General features: G+C 40.8%; 1 protein-coding gene across 5 annotated transcripts in view; it reads right to left on the bottom strand.

The window, feature by feature from the left end:
• The window catches only part of LOC134352492 (cadherin-7-like), a 145,879-nt gene that overhangs the window by 69,519 nt on the left and 48,741 nt on the right, over positions 1 to 27,619 (bottom strand). For 4 of the 5 annotated variants that reach the window (XM_063059766.1, XM_063059769.1, XM_063059781.1 and 1 more), the window contains 4 exons: positions 24,643 to 24,937; positions 23,329 to 23,448; positions 10,942 to 11,109; positions 2,854 to 3,041 (listed from right to left, as the gene is read on the bottom strand). In XM_063059766.1, the coding sequence (XP_062915836.1) occupies positions 2,854 to 3,041; positions 10,942 to 11,109; positions 23,329 to 23,448; positions 24,643 to 24,937 (771 nt within the window). The remainder of the gene's footprint in view (positions 1 to 2,853; positions 3,042 to 10,941; positions 11,110 to 23,328; positions 23,449 to 24,642; positions 24,938 to 27,619) is intronic. The other variant, XM_063059776.1, reaches the window with a different exon arrangement.

Below are 27,619 nucleotides of genomic sequence, written 5' to 3' on the forward strand. Positions count from 1 at the left end.
TGCGATGAGGCCACGTTCAGGTTGGAGGAGCAACACCTTATATTCTGCCTGGGAAGCCTCCAACTTGATGGCATGAACATCAATTTCTTCAGCTTCTGGCAATGCTTCCCCACCCCCTTTCCTTCACCATTCCTCATTCCAATTTTCCCCCCTCACCTATCTCCTTACCTGCCCATCACCTCCCTCTGGTGCTCCTCCCTCTTTTCTTCCATGGCCTTCTGTCCCCTCCTATCAGATTTCCCATTCTGCAGCCCTGTATCTCTTTCACCAATCACCTTCCCAACCCTTTACTTCACCTAACACCTTGTGCTTCTACCTCCCTCACCACCCACCTCCTTACTCTGACTAATCTTTTTTCTCCAGTGCTGATGAAGGATCTCGGGCGGAAGCATTGACTGTGCTCTTTTCCATAGATGCTGCCTGGCCTGCTGAGTTCCTCTGCCTTGTGTGTGTTGCTTGGATTTCCAGCGTCTGCAGATTTTCCCTTGTTTGTGTTGAGGCATAGATCAAGTAGAGAGCTAAAGACTGTTTCCCAGGGCAGAAAACAGCTAATATCAGGGGGCATCATTTTAAAGTGATTGGAGGAAAGTGTAGGGGGCGATGTCAGAGGTAATTTTTTTTTGCACAGAGTGTGGTGGGTGCATGGAATCCTCTGCATCAGATGGTGGTGGAGGCAGATACATTAGACATATTAGAAACTCTTAGATAGGCACATGGATAATAGAAAAATGTTGGGGTATGTAGGACAGAGGGTTAGATTGATCTTAGATTAAGTTAAAAGGATGACCCAACATCATGGGCCACAGGGCCTGTACTGTGCCTCATTGCTCTCCTTTTTATGTTCTACGTTCCAGATCTGATGAGCAATGAGTACATAGGGGCTGAACTAGTTCCCTTGACCTGCTAATGAATAATCAAAGGCTAAGATTCAAGATAATATTCTGCTATTATAGTTCTGAGAGCAAGAGGGGGAACCTTGTAACTTTCATGAGTGAGAATAGGGAACTTGTTACCTCTATATACACTGACCTGAGTTAGACTGCATTGAATTAATTCAGCAGAGGAAGCAGATTTAATAGGCATTTTCAAAAGGAAAGAGATAGTTCTTGATGGGGAAAGCAATGGGGAAAGAGAAGGATATGGGATTAATTCCAGCAAGACCAAATAATCTCCTGAGAAGAGCTTATTCACCATATAGTATACGCCGGGTATGCATTAGATCCTTTTTCCTGAAAGGGCAAATAGAGGAAATAAACTGCCAATTTTTACATAGTAAAAGACAGTGATTATAATACTGATAAGTGATTCCAGAAACATTAGGACCGTGGAAATAAATTAAGCTTCGAAAGTGCATATAAAACAGTGATGCAGGTCTCGGGCTGATCAATTAACAGAATGGATTGGGATCTTCCTTGTACTGAACAGAATAGATTACAGAGCAAGTTGTTTTATTTTTTTGAGAAAGCTGGAAATTTTAATGCAGGTTCAAATCCAATCCTCAATTGAAAATAGGAGTACATTTTGGTTTAAGCCTTGTGTTTGCTCATTTCACATAGAGCTTAAGATGCCTAACATTTTGTGTGGAGCTGAACAGGGGAGCTTGACATTGTGGAAACTAGAAAAACTTAAGGAACTCAGAAGAATAAGGGAGGGAGGAGAAGATGGCGGTGTGACGCAGCGCACGCGGCCGTTCCGAATGAATATCGATATGTGTAACTAAGGGTGCCATGCACAATCCGGATTTGATGGGAACAGCCATGAAGTGCAGAGGAATATCTGGAGAAACTTCTGAAATGCCTGCTTCACTGCCGGTGCTACTGTGCGATCGAGAATCTCCAGAGACGAAGGCCCCAAATCCTCGGCTTTGTGTATCGCCTGTTGCCGGGGTCGGGGTCGAAACGCTCAGCAGGGATTCTGCTCGGTGCTCGGTGCTGAATAGGTGGTCGGAGGCTTGGAGTTTTTTGGATGGACTCAGAGTCAGACTGTGGTTGGATGCTTCCGGGATGCTGCATCGGCAGGTTGGCGGCACTGGAGGTTTACCATGAGATGATGGGACTTTCGAGAGACTCTGAGACTTTTACTATGCCATGGTCTGTTCTTATCAAATTACGGTATTGCTTTGCACTGTTCTAACTATATGTTACAATTATGTGGTTTTTGTTAGTTTTTAAGTCGGTTTGTCATGTGTTTTTGTGATATCATTCTGGAAAAACATTTTTATCATTTCTTAATGCATGAATTACTAAATGACAATAAAAGGGGACTGCGTGTCCTCATAATCATAAGTCACATGATTAATTCATTAGCGTGATACACATACAGAAAGTGGGTTCAAATACCACCAAAGCAATTGAGAAATTTTAATTAATGAATTTGAGGCAGTATATAAAAAAAACCTGGTTTTAAAAGTGGTGGTAATGAAACTATTGGACTCTTGAGCAACACGTACACAATTCTGGGGGAACTTTGCAAGTCAGTCAACATCTATGGAGGGAAATAAACAGTTGATGTTTCAGGCTGAAACCCTTCACCTGGACCCTAAACTTTGATTGAAATCAAGCCTGAAACTTCAACTTTTTATTCCCCTCCATAGACGTTGCTTGACTTGCTGAGTCCCCCTGACATTTTTGTGTGTTTTGCCCAAACTATTGGACTGTTGTGATAGAACCCATTCACACAGAAAGAAATTGGCCATCTTTACCAAATGTAGTCCATATGAAACCCCAAACCCACCAAATGTAGTTGACTCTTAACTGTTTCCTTGACTTCGGGCATGTAAGGATGGAAATAACTGTTTGTAATGTGAGCAATCTGTATTTGAATTCCAAAAAACAAAAATCATCTGCACCAAACCTTCTTTAGAATGATGACACCTTCTTGGCTCTCACTATTTGTAAGTATGCCAAATGTATCCGAGCCATCACTGCCTTCTACAGTGTAGGTCATTTCTGTATTTTGTCCAATGTCGGCATCAGTAGCCATCACCTTCCCGATGGTGGTCTCGATATCGGCCGATTCTGGCACGGAAAAGTGGTACCACTCTAAAAAAGAGAAAGTAAATCCAATGCAATCAGTGACAAAGGTCCCTCTACAACACCATGCAGCTGCTGGAAGGTACTAAAGCAAGAAGTGAACACACATAGGTAATGTTGAAACATGTTCTTAGTGTCACAGGCAAAAGGCAAATGTGGGCCAGTAGTAGCTACAATCTGTTCTGAGGTACCAGTGATAATACAGGTTAGATCAGAGACTAGATTAGTTTAGCTTATTGTCATATATACCAATATTCAATTAAATGCCTTGCTTGCGTGAAGCCCAGAGTAAAATATGTTACATATCATAAATCTAATGTTAAATACAGTGATGAGCAAAAAGCAATTCAATGGCGCAAACATAGTCGTACAGTCTGTAGTCCTACCAAAAAATCAATGATAAAGTACAGAGGTATGGGGAGAAAACATTTCCAGATACAACCAGAATTATTTTGCTGGAGGAACTCAACAGGTTGAGCAGCATCTGTGGGAGGAAAGAAATTGCCAACATTACCGGTCAAGGCAAAAATAAAAAGACTCAGCCCAAAACATTGACCATCCTTTTGCCTCTACAGCTGACACTCAATCTGTTGAGTTGTTCCAAGTGTTTTCTAATTGCTCCAAATTCAAGTGTCTGCAGTCTCCTGTGTCTCCACAGTCAGAATCTACCTCTGTCACACAATAGTGAGCGAAATTTTCCACTCCCCACAGTAGTGAGATGACATTTCAAATTCCTGCTAAAATTCTTTCCAATGTCACAAATGTAAGATCTTCCAATCAGATGATGTGATGGAAATCAATAAAACTCCTGTTGCTTGAAACTTTGTTAGTTGGTAATAGTTTATTATTGTCACATGCAGTGAAAAGCTTTGTATTCATGCCATCCAGGCATGTATTCCATTCATCAATATATCAAGGTAGTACAAAAGGGAAAAAAATACTGAATGCAGAATATTGTACAGAGAAAGTGCATTGCAGGTAAATAAATTAAGCGCAGGGGCCATGGTGAGGTTGACTGAGGGATCGAGAGTTCATCTTTATTGTATAAGAAATTCATATTCAAGAATCTGATAATAGCAAGATAGAAGCTGTCCTTGAGCCTGGTGGTGAGTAGAAAATCCTCGACATGCTCCACGGGTCAGACAGCCTCTACGGGGTCACTAGCAAGGTTAAAACTGCAGATCGAAGCCCCTTCATCAGAAGTCAGGTGCAATAGTTTAAATTCTTTGAACCAATATATTCCTTGGAAAGTGGAACCCTAATGCAGTTTAATTAATCACAATACCATATTACAAAAGTATGTATTGCTGGGATGAGTGGTTTAAAATCCCTGATATTTGTGAGACCATGTTGAACCACTTAGCAGCTTCACTGAAAGACACCTCATTTCTTTGAATGTTGAATTAATTTTTTCAAAGTGAATTGGTATCTTTGGAAAAAGTAAAACAAAGGAGACTGCAGATGTTGGAATCTGGAAGAGAATACAGAAACTGCAAAAACTCGGTAGGCCAAGCAGCATCTGTAGAGTCAAGAGACATAAATCCATATTTTAGATTGAGACCTTGCCTCGCAAATGTTGACTCAAACCTTCAACGATGCTGCTTGACTCCACCCCCAACCTCACCCTAAATTTCTTCCAGCATCTGGTTTTATGTTCAAAGAAAATGAAATGCAGTTTGAGGTTCCTTCCTCAATGACCAGGATCTCAAACTGTTACCTGGTGTGAATGTGGCCAATTTGTGGGCAGATGCTAATCCTGACAATTTGATGAGTTAGCTCTTTCTTGTGAGGGAATTAAAATCAAAAGTGTGGTCACTGATAAACACAGTTGAGAAATTCTATTGTTGAGAAAAATTAGTTCAATGATGCAGCAGTGTCTGAGGTGAATATGACCGAGGCACTTACAGAGCAACAAGTAGTAAACACCTCTTGGAAAAAGGAACAGTATGGTGCGACAATAGAGTGAGGGAAAATGATTGCATGGCCCATCGGCACTGGTACAGCTTTGTTAGACCAAATGAAAATCAGCAGTAGGTTTAACATCACTGGCATATGTCGTGAAATTTGTTTTTATGTGGCAGCAGTACATTACAATACATTATAATAAATTATAGCAAGTATATATATTAAGAAGTTACATTAAATAGGTAGTTTAAAAAGGGAAAAAACAGTGAGATAGTATTTATGGGTTCAATGTCCATTGTGAAATCTGATAGCAGAGTGAACGATATTATTCCTGAATCATTGGGTGTGTGCCTTCAGGACAAAACCAAAGAACTGTTTTCTGAGTTTAATGCATACCTCTATATCACCATTCTAACAATGAAAAAGTCCAATAGGAGATTGCAATACTAATGCACTAAGGTCAAGGCTCTTGTGCTTGGAATAGTTTCACACTTCTTATGTGCCATGCTTTTCATAGTCTTATGAGCCTATGGTATCCTTTGGCCAATAAAAGCATACTTTCAAAGTAGTGTCATTGTTTTAAATGTAGGAAAAACAATTCCCGCAGAGCAAGCTCCCACAAGCAGCAATATGATCATACTGGGATAAATTGCTTTTCTGATGCCGAACGCAGGATAAATATTGGTCAGGAAACTGGGGAGAACTGCCTTGCTGCTTCTTCCAAAACAGCAACATTTGATTTTTAACACCTCCAAGAGGAGGCAATTTCTTGGTTCACTACCTTGCATAACAGATGGCACCTCTGACAGTGTAGCACATTCTCATAGGGTGTTAGTCTAGATTTTCTTGTGGCACTCCTGAAGGGGGGACTTGAATCTACAGCCAGGAGTTGCTACTTCTGATTCTGAGTGGTATAATTTCCTCTCGTAATAGATACATGTGTGGTAGCTTACTGAGGTAGAAAAGTCCTCACAATCAATTGTGTGTTTAAGTACTTCAATGTGCAACAGACCAAACTTTTAGCAATTGATACATGTTTATATTTTCTTTAAGTGATGGGTTTCTAGTGTTTCTTTGTGGATTGACACCGATTCTCTCAACCCATCACAGCATCTACTTGATATTATATCTTCACTTGCTGTGGAGTGCCATCTGCTGCAGACTCAAGGGAAAATATAATAGTGAGTTCAGATGGTGGTAACAAGCTGTCACTGGCTGATTTTTGGATGGAGGCAATCCATTTGCACTGCACTAGAAGTGAACTGGCCCTCAGGGCAGACATTTTGAGAATAAAACTCCAATTATCCAGATTGTGTAGGGAACCAGTGTGCCTACCACCAGCAGTTTGGGAAGCAATTGGTAATGAATGCAACAGAGGAAAATATAAAGCATTGGAGCAACACAAAAAATCTCAGGCAGATAAAAACAGTATTGTGTTTATTGTGTTTGGGTTTGGTCACTCTGCTACAGGAGCAATGCTATTAAGCTCTAAAGAGGGTAAAATATTTTTACAAGGCGTGTGAGGGCTTCAGGGACTGAGTTATATGAAGAGATCATACAGACTGTGCCTTTACTCCTTGGAGTTTTGGAGAATGAAGAGTGATCTCAATAAGGAAAATAAAATTGTGAGGGGCGTAGATAGGGTGAGCAGTTTTCTTCCAGGGTTGTGGAATTGAAAACTGGAGGCCATAGTGCCAAAGTTAAGGGTGAGAAGATTAGTAAGAACATGGAGGAATGGTTTTTATCCAGCAGGTAACATTGTTTGACCGGATTGAAATTCTGGTTGAATGGCGCCCCAACAACCTCTTACTCCAACGTTTGTAAAATCAAAGAGCTGATTATTGACTACAGGATGTGGAAACTGGAGATCATGAGCCAGTCTTCGTTAAGGGATCAGAGGTGGAGAGGGTCAGTAATTTTAAATTGCTTGGCATTATCATTTCAGAGGATCTATCCTGGGACCAGAACATATGACCCATTACAAAGAAGGCATAGCAGTGCCTTTACTTAGAGGTTTGCACAGATTTGGTAGAGCAAACTTCTAAAGGTACACAGTGTCCTGACAATCTCCATCACAACCTGGTATGGTAACACCAATGCCCATTAATGGAAAAGCCCTTAAAAGGTAATGGATACAGCCCTGTTTATCACAGGAAAAGCCTTTCCCACAATTGAGCACATCTATAAGCAGCACTGCCTCAAGAAAACAGCGTCCATCATCAGAGACCCAAACCATCCAGGCATGCTCTCTTTTCCCTGCTGATATTGGCAAGGGGGAATGGGAACTTTAGCTTCAACAGCACCAGGTTTAGGAACATTTATTATCCTTCAATCGTCAGGCTCTTGAACCTGCGTGGAAAACTTCACTCACCTCAAAACTGAACTGATTCCACAACCTATGGACTCAAGTTCAAGGACTCCACTACCCAGCTTCTCAGTAATATGTATTTATTTATTATTATCTATGTTTTTGTATTTACATAGTTTTTCTTCTTTTGCACATTGGTTGTTTGAGAGTTCTGTGCATCAGTTGTTAGAAGCATTGAGGAAGGTACTCCATACGTGCTGAAGAAGCACATGGACAGGTAGATGGATGACAAGAATTTAGAGGGCCTGGGAAATGGGATTGGACAGCATGGATGTGCATGGTTTTAAGGGCTCTTTTCTGAGCTGTGCAACTCTGTCTCTATGACTTCAATGAATGAAAGCTAACACTGGCCATCTACTTCTGAACGAGTGCAATGTTTGGTTGCAAATGTCAGAAGGTTCAACAGTACAATGTTCCTAATTGCATGCAAATTTGATTAAAGTGAAACTTGCATTTATATAATGCCTTTCAGGGTATAAAACTGTGCTTTAGAGCCAATTAAGTATTTTGTAATGTGTCATCATTATGGTAATGAAAGACGTTGCTTAGAATTTCCAGCATCTGTAGAATCACTTATGTTTATGATCAGCGGCCAATTTACAACCCGGAACTTACTATGTACAGGAAAGTGACAAGGTAATGTGTGTTTGTCATGTTGATTACAGAGTAACTGTCAACTGGGAGACATATGTACACTGTACATTTAATTGTATACATTCATGACACTGTATGACTTCTGACGTGGTGGAAACCATTTTGAGAGTAGTTAATGCAGTACAGGAAACAGAAAAGAACAAATAATACATCTGGATCATAGATTTAAATGTGTGCACTACATAATAAGGAGAAAATCTCCAGCGAGTAAAACATAAGTTAAAATATGAGTAATTGTATGTTGTTCTGGTTACTTGGGGTATTGTCTGCAGCTCTGGTCAGCACACTATAGGAAAGACTGCCCATAACCCCAATCCTGCCTTCGCAACAGATCACCTCTTGCATTACCATTTACTTGTCTCTGATAGTGTTTTGGTTTGCACTAATGTCCTGTATTACTAATGTATAATTTTATGTTCTATGTGCTCCATGCGTCTGTGAAGCTGCAGCAAGCAGGTTTTTCACTGAACCTGTACTTCAACATACTTTCGCTTATGACAATAACCTTGACTTGATGTGACATATTTAAGTTGGAGGGGAGCAGAAAATCTTCACAAGAACCTTGGCTGGACTGAAGGCTTGAGCTATTAGGAGAGATACAATAGATGAAGTCTGTTTCCCTGGAGCAAGAGAGGCTGAGAGGTGACATGAAAGAGCAATGAGACACATAGATTGACTCAGATAGCCAGCGTTTGTTTCCCATGGTAGGAGAGTCTAAAATTAGAGGGCATAGATTTAAGCTGATAGCGGAGAGGTTTGAAAGGGGTTCTGAAAAGTTTATTTATTTATTTATTGAGATATTGTGTGGAGTAGGCCCTTGTGGCTCAGCCAGGCCACACAGTAAACCGATTTAACCCTAGCTTAACTACAGGGCAATTTACAGTAATCAATTAACCTACCAATCAGTAAGTCCTTGGACTGTGGGAGGAAACTGGAGCACCCTGGTTGTACTGTAAAGTGCTCTGCTAACTGCTACGCTACAGTGCAGCCTCAATTACAAGACAATTTTTCACACAAAGATTAGTTAGTATCTGGAATGAGCTGCCAGAGGAGGAAGTGAACATTTAACAACATTTAAGAGGTACTTGAATAAGCAGAGCATAGAGGGCTAAGGAATTAATGAAGATTGGTGTAATTGGTGTAGATAGTCATGCTAGTTATCATAGACACGGTGGGCTGAAGGTATTGTCCTTATGCTGTAAAAGTCAATAACTATGAGGAATAATATTTATAGAAAAATTATGAGCATGACATAAGCAATTCTTCCATGATTCAGAATAAGTGACAATTACACATTTACAAAATAGGCTTCCTGAGAGATCTGAGGATGCTTCCCTTCTGTTAGAGACCAACATCTCAAACAATGAGGTATGGTAGCATACAGTGAGTCACCAAACTAACAGCCTAGCTTTTGAAACACACTGATCCATCAGCATTAGTTTAAATCCCACCATCACAACAGGGAAATTTAAATTCAAGATATTAGTTAAAGAAAAATATATTCACTGTAACACTCAGCATGAAGCTTGTGGATTGTTGTAAAATCTTTTGGTTCATTAAATGATCCTTAGAGAAGGAAATCTGCTGCCATTTCTCCGCCTGTTCTACCTCTCACATGCGGTGATGCCTTATGTTTGTGGTCCTGGTGAAATGAGGTAAAGTGGTAAAATGGTTTAATATTGTCACATGTACTGAGGTGCAATGATCTGTTTTGCATGCCATTCTTATAGATCATTTCAGGTAGTACAATGAAAAAAAACTCTCGCAGTTATAGTTAAGGTTCAGTGCAGGCAGGCAGTAAGGTGCAAGGCCATGATGAGGTAAAGTCCATCCTATTGTAACAGCAGCAATGGGGCAGCTTCTTCCCAATGCGACTAGAGAGAAAAGAGAATGTCCAAGGTGGGTGGAGTCTTTGATTATGTTTTGTGTTTATGCTTTGCTGAAGCAGTAAGAAACATAGACAGAGTCCCTGGAAGGAAGGCTGGTTTCCATGGTATGCTGAGCAACGACCATAACTCTGTGCAGTTTCTTATGGACGTGGGTAAAGATGTTCCTATACTAAGCCATAATGCATCTGAATAAAATGCTTTCTGTGGTGCACCAATAAAAAATGGTGAGGGTCAAAGGAGACGTGCCAAATTTCCGCAACTTCCTGAGGAAATAAAGGCACTGGTGCACTTTCTTGACTGCCAATGACAACACCATGATCCAAGCATCTATTGGTATGACAACCTAACTGTGATTCCCAGCCAGCTGAGCACATGATGATGGAACAAACCAGGAATCTCCAGCACTGGGATGTCTTTATCCATCAGGAACGTTTACTTCATAGCAGACCTACAAAGGGCTTAGTATTAATTAAGCCGTGCAACAGAACCTAGGAATGGGGGCCTAGTACCTTTCGATGCATCTCAAAGCACTTTACAGACAATTAAACTTTTTTGAAGCTTTGTTACTGTTTTAGTATAGGAATCATGACAATCAATATGTGGACAGCGAGCTCCTGCATACAGAAATAAGTGAATGATCTGACTATCTTTGACTGAAGGTAAATATTGTCCAGGACACTGGGACAGCACACTTGCTCTTCTACAAAAAAAAAAGGTGTATCCTTTCCATTCACGAGAGACGGGACATTGACCCTTAGTCTACCATTTCATTGGAAGGATAGCACCTCCAGATGTATAGCATTACCAGAGTCCTGCAACGAAGTATTAGCCTAGACTTTTCTGCAGGATTAAACGTCAGGAGTTAAAGGACTCTGCAAAGATCTCCTGATCTTGAAACAATTTTCTCTATCTTTATTACGTCGACAGTTTGTCACTCCAGGTGGTCGTTGCAAATAAATTTCCCTTCATGTTTTCATGAGATGTTCTGGTTATAAATTTATGCTAATGGAGACAGGAAGACATAATGCGGTGTCTTCAGTATTTATAACTGATGTGATACTGAGAGATCTCATTGAGCTGAGAACGTACTTACTGTGTTGGAATTTTGGTCCATTGTCATTAACATCAGATAAGGTGATGGTCACAGTTGTTGTCCCCGAGAGACCTCCTTTCAATCCAGCCATGTCCTTTGCCTCAACAATAACCATGTAATGTTCTTTGACCTCTCTATCCATGTTAGGTAAAGCTACACGAATAATTCCTGTGGAAAACATTCCACTCTTGATTAAAAAGGAATCATTCCTCCTTGTACAACATATCAGATAACCAAAAACAATAGCACACAATTTATAATTGGTTTCATTATCTCCTGTTAGCCGTGGTCGCAATTCTAGGGGATTTTCCCATGAGATTTGTAAAAAGGTAATTTCTGCTCATACAAGTAATTTAAAGTTCTTTCAATTCCATGAAATGACATTTCAGCTAGCTAAATCAGGGCAGACCTATTTTGTTGAATATTTCTATGTAGGACACTTAAGGCATTGAAAAAATGTGTGTCAACTCTAAATGAATGAAATATCATCATCTTTGCAATTTCCAAGCATTTGAACCATCAAGGCACAGAAGGCAGCAGAACAAACGCTGGTAGATGGTACTAGAATACAACAGGTGGGTATTTGATGTTCGACATGCGCACGGTGGACTGAAGGGCCACTTTCTATGCTGTATAGTTCTATGCCTCTATAACTGGTAACATCTCCCTCACGTTCCCACAACGTCAGATGATATGTGGCAAAGAACAGAAAGCTGGAGGAGTCCAGTGCATCAGGCAGCATTTGTGGAGAAAAATTTCCAAATTTTTCAACCAAATTTCCAGCTTCAGATGCATCAACTAGACTGAAAGGCTGGAGCCAGTATAAAAAAAGTTGGAGGGGAGGGATGGAGCAGGAGTTGGTACATGAGCAGGTGGATCCAGGTGAGGAGAGCAAATGGTAGAGGGGAGAGTGACACTATTCCCAATGTTTGTTGCTCCAGATGTTGGCATCAATTGTCTCCACATGACTCAACGGTTTCAACCAGTCTTACTTCTTCACTTTCCGTTGTGCAACATGGAGCCGTACTTCTGTACAACGCAGAAAGGGGCCTTCATGCACTCTACATGTGAAAAGTTTAAACTTTCATGGGCTTTAAAATTCCCTCTCATCTTGAACCCTCATTTTTTAAACTTTTGACTGATTTTGAACATCTTCCCTATCTCGAAATCTAATGAATCTTCACCGCACTCCCTCTACAAAAAGGATATAATTTCCTGGAAAATATGAATGGTTGAAAGATCTTTATTGCAGTCTTGCAGACAGAGGTGTTTAGTGAAGACACCATGAAAGACACTAGCAGTACGGTGAAAGTTCCAGGTGTCAGGAAGCATGACGTGTGTGAAGTTACCATATCTAGAGAGATGATTCTTGGGAAACAAAGGTCTCAAGGTAGATAGGTCAACTGGACAACACGGTGTAAACCCTGGGGTTCTGAAAGAGGTGGCTGAAGTGATTGTGGAGGCGTTAGTAATGATCCATCAAGAATCACTAGATTCTGGAAGACTGAAAAATTTCAAATGTCACTCCACTCTTCAAGAGGAAAGCAAGGCAAAAGAAAGGAAACTATAAGCCAGTTAGTATGACTTCAGTGGCTTGGAAGAAGTTGGAGTCGATTATTGGAAGATGTTGAGGTCTCAGAGTACTAGGAGGCACATGATAAAATAGGATGTAGTCAGCTTGATTTCCTCAAGGAAAAATCTTGCCTGACAAATCTGTTGGAATACTTTGAAGAAATAACAAACAGGATAGACAAAGGAAAATTGGTTGATGTTATGTACTTAGATTTTCAGAATGCCTTTAACATGGTGCCACACGTGAGGCTCCTTAACAAGAAATGAGCCTATGGTTTACAGGAAAGCTTCTAGCATGGATAAAGCAGTGGCTGATTGACAGGAGGCAAGGAGTTGAAATAAGGGAGCCTTTTCTCGTTGGCTGCCAGTGACTAGTGTGTTCCATAGGCGTTTGTGTTGGGACCGATTCTTTTACATTATATGTCAATGATTTAAATGAATTGATAGCTTTGATGCAAAGTTTGCAGACAATATGAAGATAGGTGGAGGGACAGGGAGTTTTGAGGAAGTAGAGAGGCTACAGAAGGACCTAGACAGATTAGAGGAATGAGCAAAGAAATGGCAGGTGGAATACAGTGTCGGGAAGTGCATGGTCCTGCACTTTGGTAGAAGAAATGAAAGGGTTGACTATTTTCTGAATGGAGAGAAAATACAAAAAAAAAATGAGATACAAAAGGACATGGAGGTCCTTGTGCAGGATTCCCTAAAGGTTAGTTTGCAGGTTGAGTTTGTGGTAAGGAAGGCCAATGCAAGGTTGGCATTCATTTCAAGAGGACTAGGACATAAAAGCAAGGATATAATGTTGTGACTTGATAAAGCAATGGTGAGGCCTCCCTTGGAGTATCGTGAGCTGTTTTGGGCCCCCTACCTTAGAAAGGATGTGCTAAAACTGGAGAAGGTTCAAAGGAGGTTCACGAAAATGATTCCAGCGTTGAATAGCTTGTCATATGAAGAGCGTTTGATGGCTCCGGGTCTGTATTTGCTGAAATTCAGAAGAATGAGGGGTGACTTCATTGAAACCTATCAAATGGTGAAGGGCCTTGATAGATTGGATGTGGAGAGGATGTTTCCTTTGGTGGGAGAATCTAAGACCAGTGGACACAGCCTCAGAATAGAGGGGCATCCTTTTAGATAAGGAGGAACTTCTTTAGAAAGAGAGTGGTGAATCTGTAAAATTATGTCACTGACAGCTGTAGAGAACAAGTTTTTACATATATTTAAGGCAGATATTGATAGATTCTTGATTATTGTGGCCATCCCTGAAACTTGGCTAAATGATGGCTGCAATTGGGAGCTGAACGTCCAAGGATATACGATGTATCAGAAAGATAGGTTAGTAGGCAGAGGGGTGTTGTGGCCCTGTGTATAAGAAATAATATTAAATCATTAGAAAGGGATGACATAGGATCAGAAGGTGTAGAGTCTCTCTGGGTTGAGTTAAGAAATGGCAAGGGTTAAAAGACCCTAATGGCAGTTGTATCGAGGCCTCCAAACAACAGCCGGGACGTGGATTACAAATTACAACAGAAGATAGAAAAGGCATGTCAGAACGGCAATGTCATGATAATTGTTGGGGATTTTAACATGAAGGTGGCATGGGAAAACCAGGCCAGTACTGGACCTCAAGAGAGAATTTGTAAAGTGTCTAAGGGATGGCTTTTTAAAACAGCTTGGTGTTGAGCCCACTGGGGGATCGGCTGTGCTGGACTAGATATTGTTCAATGATCTGGAGGTGATAAGAGAGCTTAAGGTTAAGGAACCCTTAGGAAACAGTGATCACAATATGATAGAGTTCACGTTGAAATTTGAGAAGCAGAAACTAAATTCCAAAGTGTCGGTATTTCAGCGGAATAAAGGAAATTTCAATTTCATGAAAGGGGAACTGGCCAAAGTTGACTGGAAAAGGACACTAGCAGGAAGGACAGCAGAACAGCAATGGCTGGAGTTTCTGTGAAAAATGAGGAATGTGCAAAATAGATATATTCCAAATAAGAAGAAATTTTTTAATGGAAGAAGGACACTACCATGGCTGACAAGTGAAGTCAGAACCAAATTAAATGCAAAAGAGAGGGTATAGAAGGAAGCCAAAGCTAGTGGGAGGATGGAAGCTTGAGGGGCTTTGAAAAACTTGAAGAAAACTAAGAAGGTCATTAGGAAGGAAAAGATGAATTATGAAAGGAAATTGGCAATTTATATCAAAAAAGATACTAAAAGCTTTTTTAAGTATATAAGGGGTAAATGAGAGTTGAGGGTAGATATAGGACCAATAGAAAATTACGCTGGAAACATTGTAATGAAAGACACAGGGATGGCATAGGAACTGAATGGGTATTTTGTATCAGTCTTCACGTTGGAAGACATCAGCAGTATACTAGACATTCAAGAGATCAGGGAAGTGAAGTACAGGGGGGGGGGTGATTGATAAGTTTGTGGCCTAAGGTAGAAGGAGATGTTATTAACTTCGAGCTTTCTGCATAATCACTCAAAGAGTTGAACTGCATGTGCATGTAATGAGAACTGTATAACTCATCTCCTTCTACCTTAGGCCACAAACTTATCAATCACCCCTCGTGTGTGCAGTGAAAATTATGAGTGAAAAGGTGCTCAGGAGGCTTAATGGTCTGAGGGTGGATAAATCTCCCGGACCTGGTGGAATGCACTTTTGGGTTTTGAAGGAAGTAGCTGGAGAGATTGCAGAAGCATTAACGATGATCTTTCAAGAATCGATAAATTTTGGCATTGTACCGGATGACTGGAAAATTGCAAATGTTACTCCACTTTTTAAGAAGGGTGGGAGGCAGCAGAAAAGAAACTATAGACCTGTGAGCCTGACATCAGTTGTCGGGAAGTTGTTGGAATCGATTGTTAGGGATGAGAATACAAAGTACCTGGAGGCATATGATAAGATAAGCCAAAGCCAGCATGGTTTTCTGAAAGGAAAATCATGCCTGACTAACCTACTGCAATTTTTTGAGAAAATTACAAGCAGGGTAGTCATAGGAGATGCAGTGGATGTGGTGTACTTGGATTTTCAGAAGACCTTTGACAAAGTGCCACACATGAAGCTGCTTAGCAGGATAAGAGCCCATGGGATTACAGGAAAGTTACGAGCATGGGTGGAGCATTGGCTGATCGGCAGAAAACAGAGAGTGGGAATAAAGGGATCCTATTCTGGCTGGCTGCCGGTTACCAGTGGAGGTCCACAGGAGTTGGTGTTGGAACCGCTGCTTTTTACAATGTATGTCGATGATTTGGACTATGGGATTGATGGATTTGTGGCTAATATTTGCTGCTGATACAAAGATAGCTGGAGGAGCAGGTAGTGCTGAGGAAACAGAGAGCCTGCAGAGAGACTTAGATAGTTTAGGGGAATGGGCAAAGAAATAGCAAATGAAATACAATGTTGGAAAGTGTATGGTCATGCACTTTGGTGGAAGAAATAAACGGGCAGACTGTTATTTAGATGGGGAGAGAATTCAAAATGCAGAGATGCAAAGTGACTTGGGAGTCTTTGTGCAAGACACCCTGAAGGTTAACCTCTGGGTAGAGTCAGCGGTGAAGAAGGTGAATGCAATGTTGGCATTCATTTCTAGAGGTATAGAATATAGGATCAGGGATGTGATGTTGAGGCTCTATAAAGCACTCGTGAGACCACACTTGGAGCATTGTGTGCAGTTTTGGGCTCCTTATTTTAGAAAGTATGTGCTGATATTGGAGAGGGTTCAGACAAGATTCATGAGAATGATTCCAGGAATGAAAAGGTTACCATACGAGGAACGTCTGGCAGTTCTTGGGCTGTGTTCCCTGGAGTTCAGGAGAATGAGTGGGGATCTCATAGAAACATTCCGAACGTTAAAAGACCTGAACAGATTAGATATTGCAAAGTTATTTCCCATGGTAGAGGAGTCTAAGACAAGAGATGCTGAGAAATTACTTTAGTCAGAGGGTGGTAAATCTGTGGAATTTGTTGCCACAAGTGGCTGTGGAGGCCAAGTCATTGGGTGCATTTAAGGCAGAGATAGACAAGTTCTTGATTAGCCAGGACATCAAGGGTATGGGGAGAAGGCAGGGGAGTGGAATGGCAGAAAGAATTGGATCAGCCCAAGATTGAATGGTGGAGCAGACTTGGTGGGCCAAAATGACCTACTTCTGCTCCTATATCTTATGGTCGGGGCACATAGGGATATGGGGAGAAGGCAAGATATTGGGGCTGAGAGGAAAATTATATCAGCCATGATGAAATGATGACACAGACTCGATGGGCCAAATGGCCCAACTGTGCTCCTATATCTTAAGTTGTTATGGTGACTCACGGACTGATGTGAGAGACCAAACAAATTAAGGTATGTTACAGCAACAAGAACAGCCCACTGCAATAAGATTAGCTCAAGCCTGAGCTCTGTGGAAAGGTTGTGTAGACTGGGATTTTATTCCCTGGACCGTAGGAGATTGAGGGGTGACCCAATTGAGATATACAAGATAATGTGTGATGAAGACAGTCTGCTTCCAAGGGAGGGGGTACTAAAAACAAGAGGGCAAAGGTTTAAGTTGAGAAGTGAGCAATCAGGAGCCCCTCAGGTTCCTGTTAAATGTCTGCCCTCTCACCTTAAACCTATGTCCTCTAGTTCTTGGTTCCCCAACCCTAGAAGAAAGATTGTGCGCATGAACCTTAACTGTGCCCCACATGATTTGATATCTTGTTTTTTTTATATACAAGAACTTTTGCCACAAGTTTGCTTTGCTCCTCCAGCAGTGTTATACGCATTGATAGAGCAGTCATCCGGGCAAAAGAAAAGTCATTGTATTAAAGAACAAATCTTCCTCAAATGCAGGGAACAAAATGTATCCAGATAAACCAACAATGTTGAGGATCAAATAGCAAGTGTAAAGCATTTTGTACTGGAGGCTGTACAAATCGCTCAGGGGTGGATTACCACAGGTTAAAACAAAGATAAAAAAGAAGTACTGTTGGAGTTTATCACTTTTGAAGGAAAATTAGCATTCTAAATTAGCTGAAAAAATTCATCTCTTTGGAATGTGTGCAGATGCTACTGTCATTAGTATTCACCACCTTTCTTCCAATTACATTGTAACAATTCGTATTCCCCTGCCATGATTCTGACTGCAGGTTCCGAAACGGTAAGAAACTATTTAAAGAAAAATACGTTTTTTCCCCCTTTTCTTTAGGGAATGCTACAGAGAAAAAAAAATGTTATTTATATTATTTTGAAGACCCTTAACTGCACTGGCTAGGTTACACCTCGATTATTATGTGCAGCACTGATCACATTATCAGAAAGAAGTGGTCGCAATGGAGAGAATGCAGAAGGAGATTCACCAGGATGGACACTCAGTTATCTGGAGACAACAAATAGTCTTGGCTTGTTTTCCCTGAGGGTACTGGGGGGTGATCTCATGCAGGGATATAAAATTGAGGCATAATTTACCCCGATATTCAGAATCTGTTTCCCATGGTAGGGTGTAAGTTTGAGAGAGGAAGGAGCTTTAAAGGGATTTGAAGAAATTATAGAAAGGATAGATAGAGCAGACAGAATCTTGTTCTCATGGTAGGGTATCAAAATAAGAGGGCAGAGGCTTAAGGTGAGAGGAAGGTGTCTTAAAGGAGATTTGATGGAAAGACTACCCTGCCCTGCAGAGAATGCTTGATATCTGGAACTCACTTCCAGAAAAGGTGGAGGAATAAATACAAAGGCAATACTTAAGTGATTTTTAGACAGGAACATAATAGGCAAGGCATAGAAGGATACAGTTTTAATGCAGGCAAATTGGATTAATGCAGAAGTGGAAAACAATCAGCATGGATGTGATGGGATGAGGGGCCTATTTCTATGCTTTTTGAGTCCCTGGCTGTATAACAGTCACAACTGCAAGGATATTTTTGAAGTTACCATTACACTGAACAGTTCCACAGATGACAATAGTCAGATAATATTGACTAATTACCAAATGCTGGTGAAGAAAACAGGGAGAGATCCCCAATTACTCTTTGAAATAGTATCAAGATGCCTGCAATGTCTCACTGAGGAAAAAGAGCCTTTGTTGTTTATCCTTCCTGATAGTGTAGCATGACATTCAGTCAGCCTGTAGTTTTGTCTTCAATTCTCTGCAGCAGAGAGCAACAAGTAATTTCCATGACATGTTGAAATGACTACTCTTCTATGCAGCTCCCAATGTGACAGAACTCCCTTTATTTTCTGAATGACTTTACTCCCAAAAGAACTCAAGCAGCTCAACACCGTCCAGGACATAATGGCACTGTGTGCACTACCTTAAACAGAAGCATGTGGAGACTTTGGGGGAGTGTGAAGAACAATTTTCCCAGTGTGTTTCCTGGATTCAAGGCTGTGAGCTAAAAGCAGAGGTTGCACAACAGGTTGTTTTCTCTGGAGTGTCGAAAGTAAAGATTAGAAAGTATGGATTTATAAAATTATGATAGGCATAGATATGGCAAACCAAACACAAAAAAGAGAAAATCTGCAAATACTGGAAATCCAAACAGCACACACACAAAATACTGGAAGAACTCAGCAAGCCAGGCAGCATCTACGGAAAAGAGTACAGTCAATGTTTCAGGCCGAGACCCTTCATCAGGACTTCATGCGGAGATCGTCGACTTTATTAACTTTGCGTCCAACTTCCACCCTGCCCTCAAATTCACCTGGTCTGTTTCCGACACCTCCCCTTTCTCAATCTCTGTCTCTATCTCTGGAGACAGCTTCCCACCAATTCTCACAGCTACCTCGACTATACCTCTTCCTACCTTGTTACTTCTAAAAATACCATCCTCTTCTCTCAATTCCTCCATCTCTGCCGCATCTGTTCTCAGGATGAGGCATTCATTTAAGAACTGAAGAGATGTCCTCCTTTTTCAAAGAAAGGGGGTCCCCTTCCTCCACCATCAATGCTGCCCTCAACGGCATCTCTTCTATTTCACGCACGTCTGCCCTCACCCCATCCCCCTGCCACCCCACCAGGGATAGGGTTCCTCTTGTCCTCACCTATCACCCCACCAGCCTCCCCGCCCTACATGCAATTCTGTGTAACTTCCGCCATTTCCAGTGGGATTCCACCAAGCACATCTTTCCCTCCCCCCCATTTCTGCTTTACGCAGTGATTGCTCTCTACTCAACTCCTTTGTCCATTCGTCCCTCCCCACTGATCTCCCTCCTAACACTTATCCTTGCAAGTAGAACAAGTGCTAAACATGCCCCTACATCTCCTCCCTCCAAACAATCCTTCCAGGTGAGGTGCTACTTCACCAGTGAGTATGTTGAGGTCATCTACTGTATTTAGTGCTCCCTGTCTATCAGCGAGACCCGACACAGATTGGGAGACAGCTTCGATGAGCACCTATGCTCTATCCACCAGAAGAAGCAGGATCTCCCAGTGGACACCCATTTTAATTCGGCTTCCCATTTCAATTCCAATATGTGAGTCCCAGACCTCCTTGACTCTTGCAATGAGGCCACCCTCAGGTTGAAAGAACAGCATCTTGCATTCCGTCTGGGCAGCCTGCACCCTGATGGCATGAACATCGATTTCTCGAACTTTTGGTAATGCCCCCCGCCCCCATTTCACTATTCACCATTCCTCATTCCTATTTCCCTCTTTTACCTTATTACCTCTGTCTGGTGCTCCTCCCCCTTTTCTTTCTTCCATGGCCTTCTGTCCTCTCTTATCACATTACCCCTTCTCCAGCTCTTTATCTCTTTCATCAATCGACATCAACTTTTTAGCAGTTTACTTCATCACTTCCCCTCCCCCTGCCCACTTCACCTATCACCCTGTGGTTCTTCCTCCCCTCCCCTCAGATTCTTACTCTGAATCTTCATCTTTTCTTCCAGTCCCAATGTAGGGTCTCGGCCCGAAACGTCAACCGTAGTCTTCTCCATAGATGCTGCCTGGCCTGCTGAGTCCCTCCAACATTTCATGTGTGTTGCATAAATAGCATAGATCCTTTTTCCCAGGGTAGAAATGTCAAGTACTAGAGGAAATGCAGTCAATGTGAGAGGGAGGGAGTGGTGGAAGCAGATGCAGTAGTGACATTCAAGATGCTGTCAGAGAGATACATAGATATGCAGGGAACAGAGAGATGAACAGATGCAGAAGAGATTTTGTTTATTTCAATATCATTTTCTGTGCAGACATTGTGGGCTGAAGAGCCTTTTCCTGTGAATTACTCAATGTTCTATGATGGCATTGGGTTTGATGACTGCGAAGTTTTAAGCTCAAATGAAAACCTAAAGCCTTACTGGATATATAGTAAACAACTATGAGCCCCCTCACTAAAGGGAGATTATACTGTAACTACCCAACCTTCAAAGACTAGTTTATTTTTCCATTTAATCTCCACAGTGAATTTAGCTGCCAAAATCCACAATTAGATCTGTGGGTCCCCTTACCCTACCAAGGAGAAGATACTTCCAGCTAATAAACAAGTTTAAAAAACAGCTATTTTATTTTCAGTGAAACAAATCCAAACATTCTTAAAACACGTTTAAAGCTCAGAGGATTTTAAAACAAAGCATTTTCATAACACAAAGATTTTTAAACCTAAAACAATTCCCAAATCATAAAGCACAAAACATGTCTGAATTATGAAGGATTTCTCAAATATAAAGAATTTTCAAAACACACCTACAATTCTTATAAACTAAAAAGACAAAGACTAACAAGTCATCTGTCACAGAAACTAAAGCTGGAGGAATAGATTTGCTTTGTGTTTTGCCCATATTTCTTTATGTTCTTGCTCTCTATAATTATAGCCATTTTCTACCACTGGTGTGACTTCACAAGCATCCGATATTTCCTCAGATTTTTTTTTAACATAAATGCTCTGAAAGCATTTTCAGAGACAGTTACCAGCTAATCCTGTAAAAAGCTAACTTTTCCAAGTATATAAAACTTACAACTATAAACACATTAGTTATTGATATAGTTAGTTAGGCATCTGTTAGTCTCATGAGACCATGGATTTGCGCCTTGGAAGGTTTCCAGGGCGCAGGCCTGGGCAAGGTTGTGTGGAAGACGTGCAGTTGCCCATGCTGTGAGTCTCCCCTCTCCACGCCACCGATGTTGTCCAAGGGAAGGGCATTAGGATCCATACAGGTTGGCACCGATGCCGTCGCAGAGCAATGTGTGGTTAAGTGCCCTGCTCAAGGACACAACACACTGCCTCAGCCAAGGCTCAAACTAGCAACCTTCAGATCATTAGACAAAGGCCTTAACCACTTGGCCACGCGCCAGCTATTGATAGAGTAAATTATATTATTCATCTGTTCTGTAAGTTTCCTTGAACCAAGTAACTTAAGAGATGGCTTGTCTGTTTGAAACAACCCAAATTAAACAACCCATTGTCATATACTACTCTTTGAGCAATAATAAAGCAGGTGTAGTGAGGTACCAACTGCTTCTTCACAGACAGTTTCTTCTATCGACAGAGCTTGTTTGCAAAACTGTTTTATAGGCAGTACTTTTAACTTCAAGCTGATTACTTATTTTTGAAAGCAAGCTTAGCAAACATGATATCTCTTGCACCAGATGGTGAATATCCATCACAATTCTGTTATTCTCCAAGTCAAAAACCACCTGATCTAGAAATATTTTGTGGTTTCCTCATTATTGCTGGTTCTACTTATTTTAGCAACCTCTTAACATCATGAATATATGAATTTTAGCATCAAACAATACCTATGAAGCTATGGATTAGAATGAGGGGTAGCCCAAGTGTCTCTTTGAAACATAATTGCTGGTACATTTCTTGTTCAATGAGACAAAGAGTGAGTGGTTAGGAGCAATTGGCTAGAAGTTTCCTACGGTGACACAAATACCTCAGAGTGGTGTTGTTGTTGTTCAGTCGTTTAGTTGAGTTCGACTGTTCATGACCTCATGGACCATAGGGTCCATAAGGTTTTCATGGAAAGATACGGAAGTAGATTGCCAGGCCTTTCTTCCATGCAGATACTGCTGCTGCTCAGGTTGGGACCCAGCTGGGTTTGAACTCAGGACCATCTAACTTGAAGTCCAGTGCTGATGCCACTACACCACCAGCTGGCCCATAGAGTGGTGTAGAAGAGAAAAAGGCCTTTTGGTCCAGCATGTCCATGCTAAACTTTGTGTCCATCTACAGTTATCCCATTTGCCCACATTAGGACCATTTCCTTAAGTGCTTTGACTATTTACTTGCCTGTCTAAATGTTTATTATATTTAATATCTGCTTCTGCCTCCACCACTTCCTCTGGCAGCAAGTTCCAGATATCAACTACACTCTTTGTGAAAACATACCCCTCATGTCCTTTTTATAGTTCCTTTCTTTCACCTTAATCATATCTCCTCCTATTTTGATGCGCTCAGCCTCCTTCACTCCAGGGTAAACAAACCCAGCTTACCCAAGCTTTCCTCGTAACTAAAGACCTATAGTCCTGACCACATCTGGTGAGGCTCTTCTTCATTCTCTCCAGCACAACATATCTCCTATAATGTGGTGACCAAAAATTACCCAGTACTCAAAATATAGTCTAACCAAGGTTTTGTAAAGTTGCAACATAACATCCCAACTTTTGAAATTTTATGTATCTGAAAACTCTAGTCATGATCTAGTTGAATGGCTCAGGTTGCTGAAAGGATAACCGGTTCTTTTTCTTTTATCCTGTTCCTGTTACAAAGAATGTAATTCCTTTATATTTTAATACCAATTTGAAATATGTTTCTCATCTTGATTGTATATTACCACTCATTATTCAAGCTTATTGGGGAAGACCGTCACACTATGAGGTACAAGACTCTAGTATTACCTGTTGTTGGTTCTATCAGGAAGTATGGTTGTCCTTGAAGTATACGGTACACAATCCTGGCATGGGCCCCAAATGAGGGGTCGTCAGAATCTGTAGCTGTTACTTGGGTAACTGAAGTTCCTGCACACAGTTCAAGGAACACATTCATTAAACATTTCTCGCACACTCTTTTCCATTCAAATCCTCTCCTGTTAAAATGAATATACAGCATCAAACACATATGGCAGTAAAAATGTCTTCCATTTATATAGCACCTTGCTTTATGTGTAAAAAAATCAAGGCCTTTAGAAGAGCTCAGTAGGTTAGGTGAAGGGAGGTTAGGTGAGTTTCTCTTGGCTAAGGAGCCCTGAATCGATAGTCTCAGAATAAGTGGTCAGCCATATTGAAGATGAGATGAACTTTTTTTTCCACTCTGAGTGGTGAATATTTGTAATTTTGCACCATGGTAAGCTATTTTTGAGATTGTTTGAAATATACTGATAGGTTTATGTATATTAAATGAATTAATGGATTTGTAGTTAGCGCAGGACATTTGAGCAAAGCCATAATCTTAACAAATGGTGCAATAGGTTCAATGCCTAGAATGGCTCCTACCACTTATGCTGCTGTTAACAAACAGAATTATGATGAAACCCAATGTGGTAAAATTATGTGCTCTATTATATGTAACAAAAATGCATCATGTAGTGTTGTACAGGTCCTCCTGGGATCTATTTCGTGTAGACACACAGCTAATGATTGGCACAGATTTAGGAACTGAAAGGCAAAAGCAGTTTGAGGGGCTGAATGGCCAGTCCTGTGCTTATTTTTTTTATGGAAAGTTCAAAGGAGTTGTGCAGGGCAAGTTTATTGACTTACACAGAGTGACAGGTGCTTGGAATGCACTACTTGGAATGGTGTTGCAGGCAGATATGATAGGCTATTAGAGACGCACAGGAATGTGCAGGAAATAGAAGGATATGGGCATGTGTAAGCAGAAGGGATTAGTGTAGGGTGCATTTCATTACTTATTTAATTTGATCAGTACAGTATTGTGGGCTAAAGGACTTGTTCATGTATTGTGCCATTCTGTCTTCTATTTTGCAGAAATATAGTGCGAGTATGTACAATCAAACTAATCCGTCCCATTTCCCTCATCTATTAGAGTCATTGTCTAGTAGAGACAATGGTACAATAAGTAACCACTATTTATATAGAACCTTTAATGTATCTATCATATCTATCAGCCAACTAGTAGCGATTGCTGTACACCCAAAGCTCAGTTGGAGAGGTGAGGTGATGATCAGAGCTGCACATAATATTCTTGGTGCTTACCGTCAGGTGACATTTCAGGGACGGTGGCAACATAAGGACCATCCAGAAACCTGGGTTCATTGTCGTTGATATCCTGGACTTTGATGTTGAATTCAGACTCTGGTTCAACAAGCTCATTGGTTGCCTTATTTATCACTTGTGCCCGCAATGTGTAGAAGGGTTTTTCCTCTCGGTCCAGCTTCTTCATGAGATAGATGTCTCCTTTATCCTCCACAATAGTGAATATGGTGCCAGCTCCTTCACCGCTCAGGGTATATCTCAGAGTACCATTACCATTGTCTGAATCAGAATGTAGCTGTGGGTATAAAGTTATCCAGGCAATTTTAAGGTTGCAATTTCACTGGTAATGCAGGGAAACCACCATGACTCCAGCAAAACTCATCACAACACAATATTAACAATAATTCCACCTTACACTGAAACATCACTGTATTCAAAACAGCTGGCTTTGAAAACTTGTAGCTGTCCAAAAATTGGATGCAATGTGCTCACTCTCAGGGATGGCAGGAATTTACTGCAGACAAGTTTGAGGTGTTGCAGATTGGGAAGATAAACAGTGTAGGACTTATGCAAGGAATGGTAAAACACTGAAAGTGCAGTAGAAGAAAGATCTGAAGATTCAGATTCATAATTTCTTAAAAGTGGTGTCACAGGTAGATAGGGTCATAAAGAAAGTTTTTGGCACATTGGCCTTCCTAAATCAGAGCACTAAGTACAGGAGTTGGGATGTTATGTTGAATTTGTGCAAGATGTTGGTGAGGAAAATATGGAGTATTGTGTGCATTTCTCCTTACCTACCTACAGCAAAAATATTGAAAGGGTACTGAAAGAGAAAATTTACAGCGATGTTTCCGGGAAATGTCCTGAATTAGAGGGAAAGGTTGAATAGGTTAGGAGTGCAGTAGACCGAGATGAGATTTGATAGAGGTATACAAATATTATGAGGGTATAGAAAGGATAAATGCAAGCAGATTGAGTGAGACTAGAACTAAGATCATAGGTGAAGTATAAAATGTGAAATATTTAAGAGGAACCTGGGGGGTTGGGGATTTCTTTACTCAGATGGTGTTGTGTGTATGGCACGAATTTCTAGTGGAAGTGATGGATGCGGGTTCAATTACAACACTTAAGGGAAGCATGGATAAGTACATGGACTAGATGGACAGAAGGGCCTGTTTCTGTGCTGTAGTGCTCAATGACTATGAATTTAAATTCCATACGCCAGCCTGCAAAATGCTATAATGAAATGAAGAGTTTATGATGGCACACATTATGAATTTACATTGCATAATACCACCTCTGACTATATTGGTATTGGTGTATTTTTCTACATGTACCAAGATACAGTGAAAGGCTTGTCTTGCATAGTGTTTATGCAGATCAAATCATTGCACAGTGCACTGAAGGTAGGACAAGGTAAAACAATAACAATGCAGAATCAAGTGTAACAGTTATGGAGAAAGTGCAGGGCAGTAAACAATGAGGAGCAGGCTAGTAATGTAGTGGATTGTGAGGTCAAGGATCCATGTTATCATACACAAAGTTAGTTCAAGAATCTAATAACAGTGGGACAGACACTGTCATTGAGCCTAGCAGTACATCCTTTTGTAACTTCTACCCATCAAGAGAGGGGAGAACAGCGAATGCCCAGAGTGGATGGAGTCTTCGATTATTCTGAGTTCTTTACTGAGGCAGCAAGAAGTATAAACAGAGTGTGTTGTGGAGAAGCTGGTTTCCATGATGTGCTGAAATGTCCATAACTCTCTGCCACTCTTGTGGTCACAGCAGAGCTGTTGCTATATCAAGCCATTACATGTCCAGATAGAATTCTTGCTCTTGATTAAAATTGGTAAAGGTCAATGGGGACATGCCATGGAGTAAAGTCTAATTTATTGGTTCTAATTGTGTTCTTTCTTTAACAATTCTTGAATAAATTTATGTTTATTTTATGTATTCTTCTAAAAAGGTTATATCTCTAACACTATATGCCTGTGATGATCCTGTAAGTTTTTTAGTTGCACTTGTACTTGTGCATATGATAGTAAACTCTACTTGGCTTCGTACTGCAGGTGCAATGTTCCACCCAGTTGTCACAAAATGGACAATATTATGCCAAATATCTTTATTGTGAAACCATTACACCAGATGTCAGTTGCTTAAACTTCAGCAAGGTGATACAGAATGACATGGTTTATCAGTTCCATAGCAAGCTCCTTTCATGGAATATTATGCCCCAAGTTACGTCATCCAATATATTCTAACACTGAGCTCTTTTATAACTCTTCATATCTCTCACTGAAATAGAAATGAGCAGGGACAAGGTTTCTGCTTCGCAGATGTCCAAAACAAGTACTATAATTTGTAGGCACAACAACACTCTGGTGAAAGTATTGGACTCCCCTCCACAAAGCCTGAATTATTGATCCAAGGACTCTGAGAGTTGGGGAATTACCACTCAAGCAACCTAAAATAAAACCCTTGTCAGTGGTGACCAGGGAACTATTGATTTTCATAAAAATCTATCGCTGAGGAGATACAGGAGCTTTAAGACCCTTATTGTTCTGGCAGAAGGGATTAGTTTAATAGGGCATTTGATTACTAATTTAATTAGTTTGGCACTACATTGACGGCCAAAGAGCCTGAGGGCCTGTTCCTGTTCTGTACTGTTCTATGTTCTAAATTCTTGTGATATTTACACAGAGGAACTTAATGTTCTCAATTTTCAGAGTGTGTGGAAACCTGATTCAATTCTGAAGCTGAGTGGCTTACTTCTGGGTTGTAAAGAAAAATGAAAAATACAATCTGAAATTTTGGTTAAAGTAAATGATAAATAGAGCTATGTGATATTTATGCATGAAATCAGGCACAGAATATTAGACCTAGTGGTTTGTATAGAATCATAGGGTCATCCGGCACAGAAGCTCGTCTTTTGGCCCAATTGGTCCATGCCAACCAAGATTCTCATTTGTCCCATTGG

Source organism: Mobula hypostoma, chromosome 1, assembly GCF_963921235.1.
Source record: "Mobula hypostoma chromosome 1, sMobHyp1.1, whole genome shotgun sequence".
Classification (NCBI taxonomy): Eukaryota; Metazoa; Chordata; class Chondrichthyes; order Myliobatiformes; family Myliobatidae; genus Mobula; species Mobula hypostoma.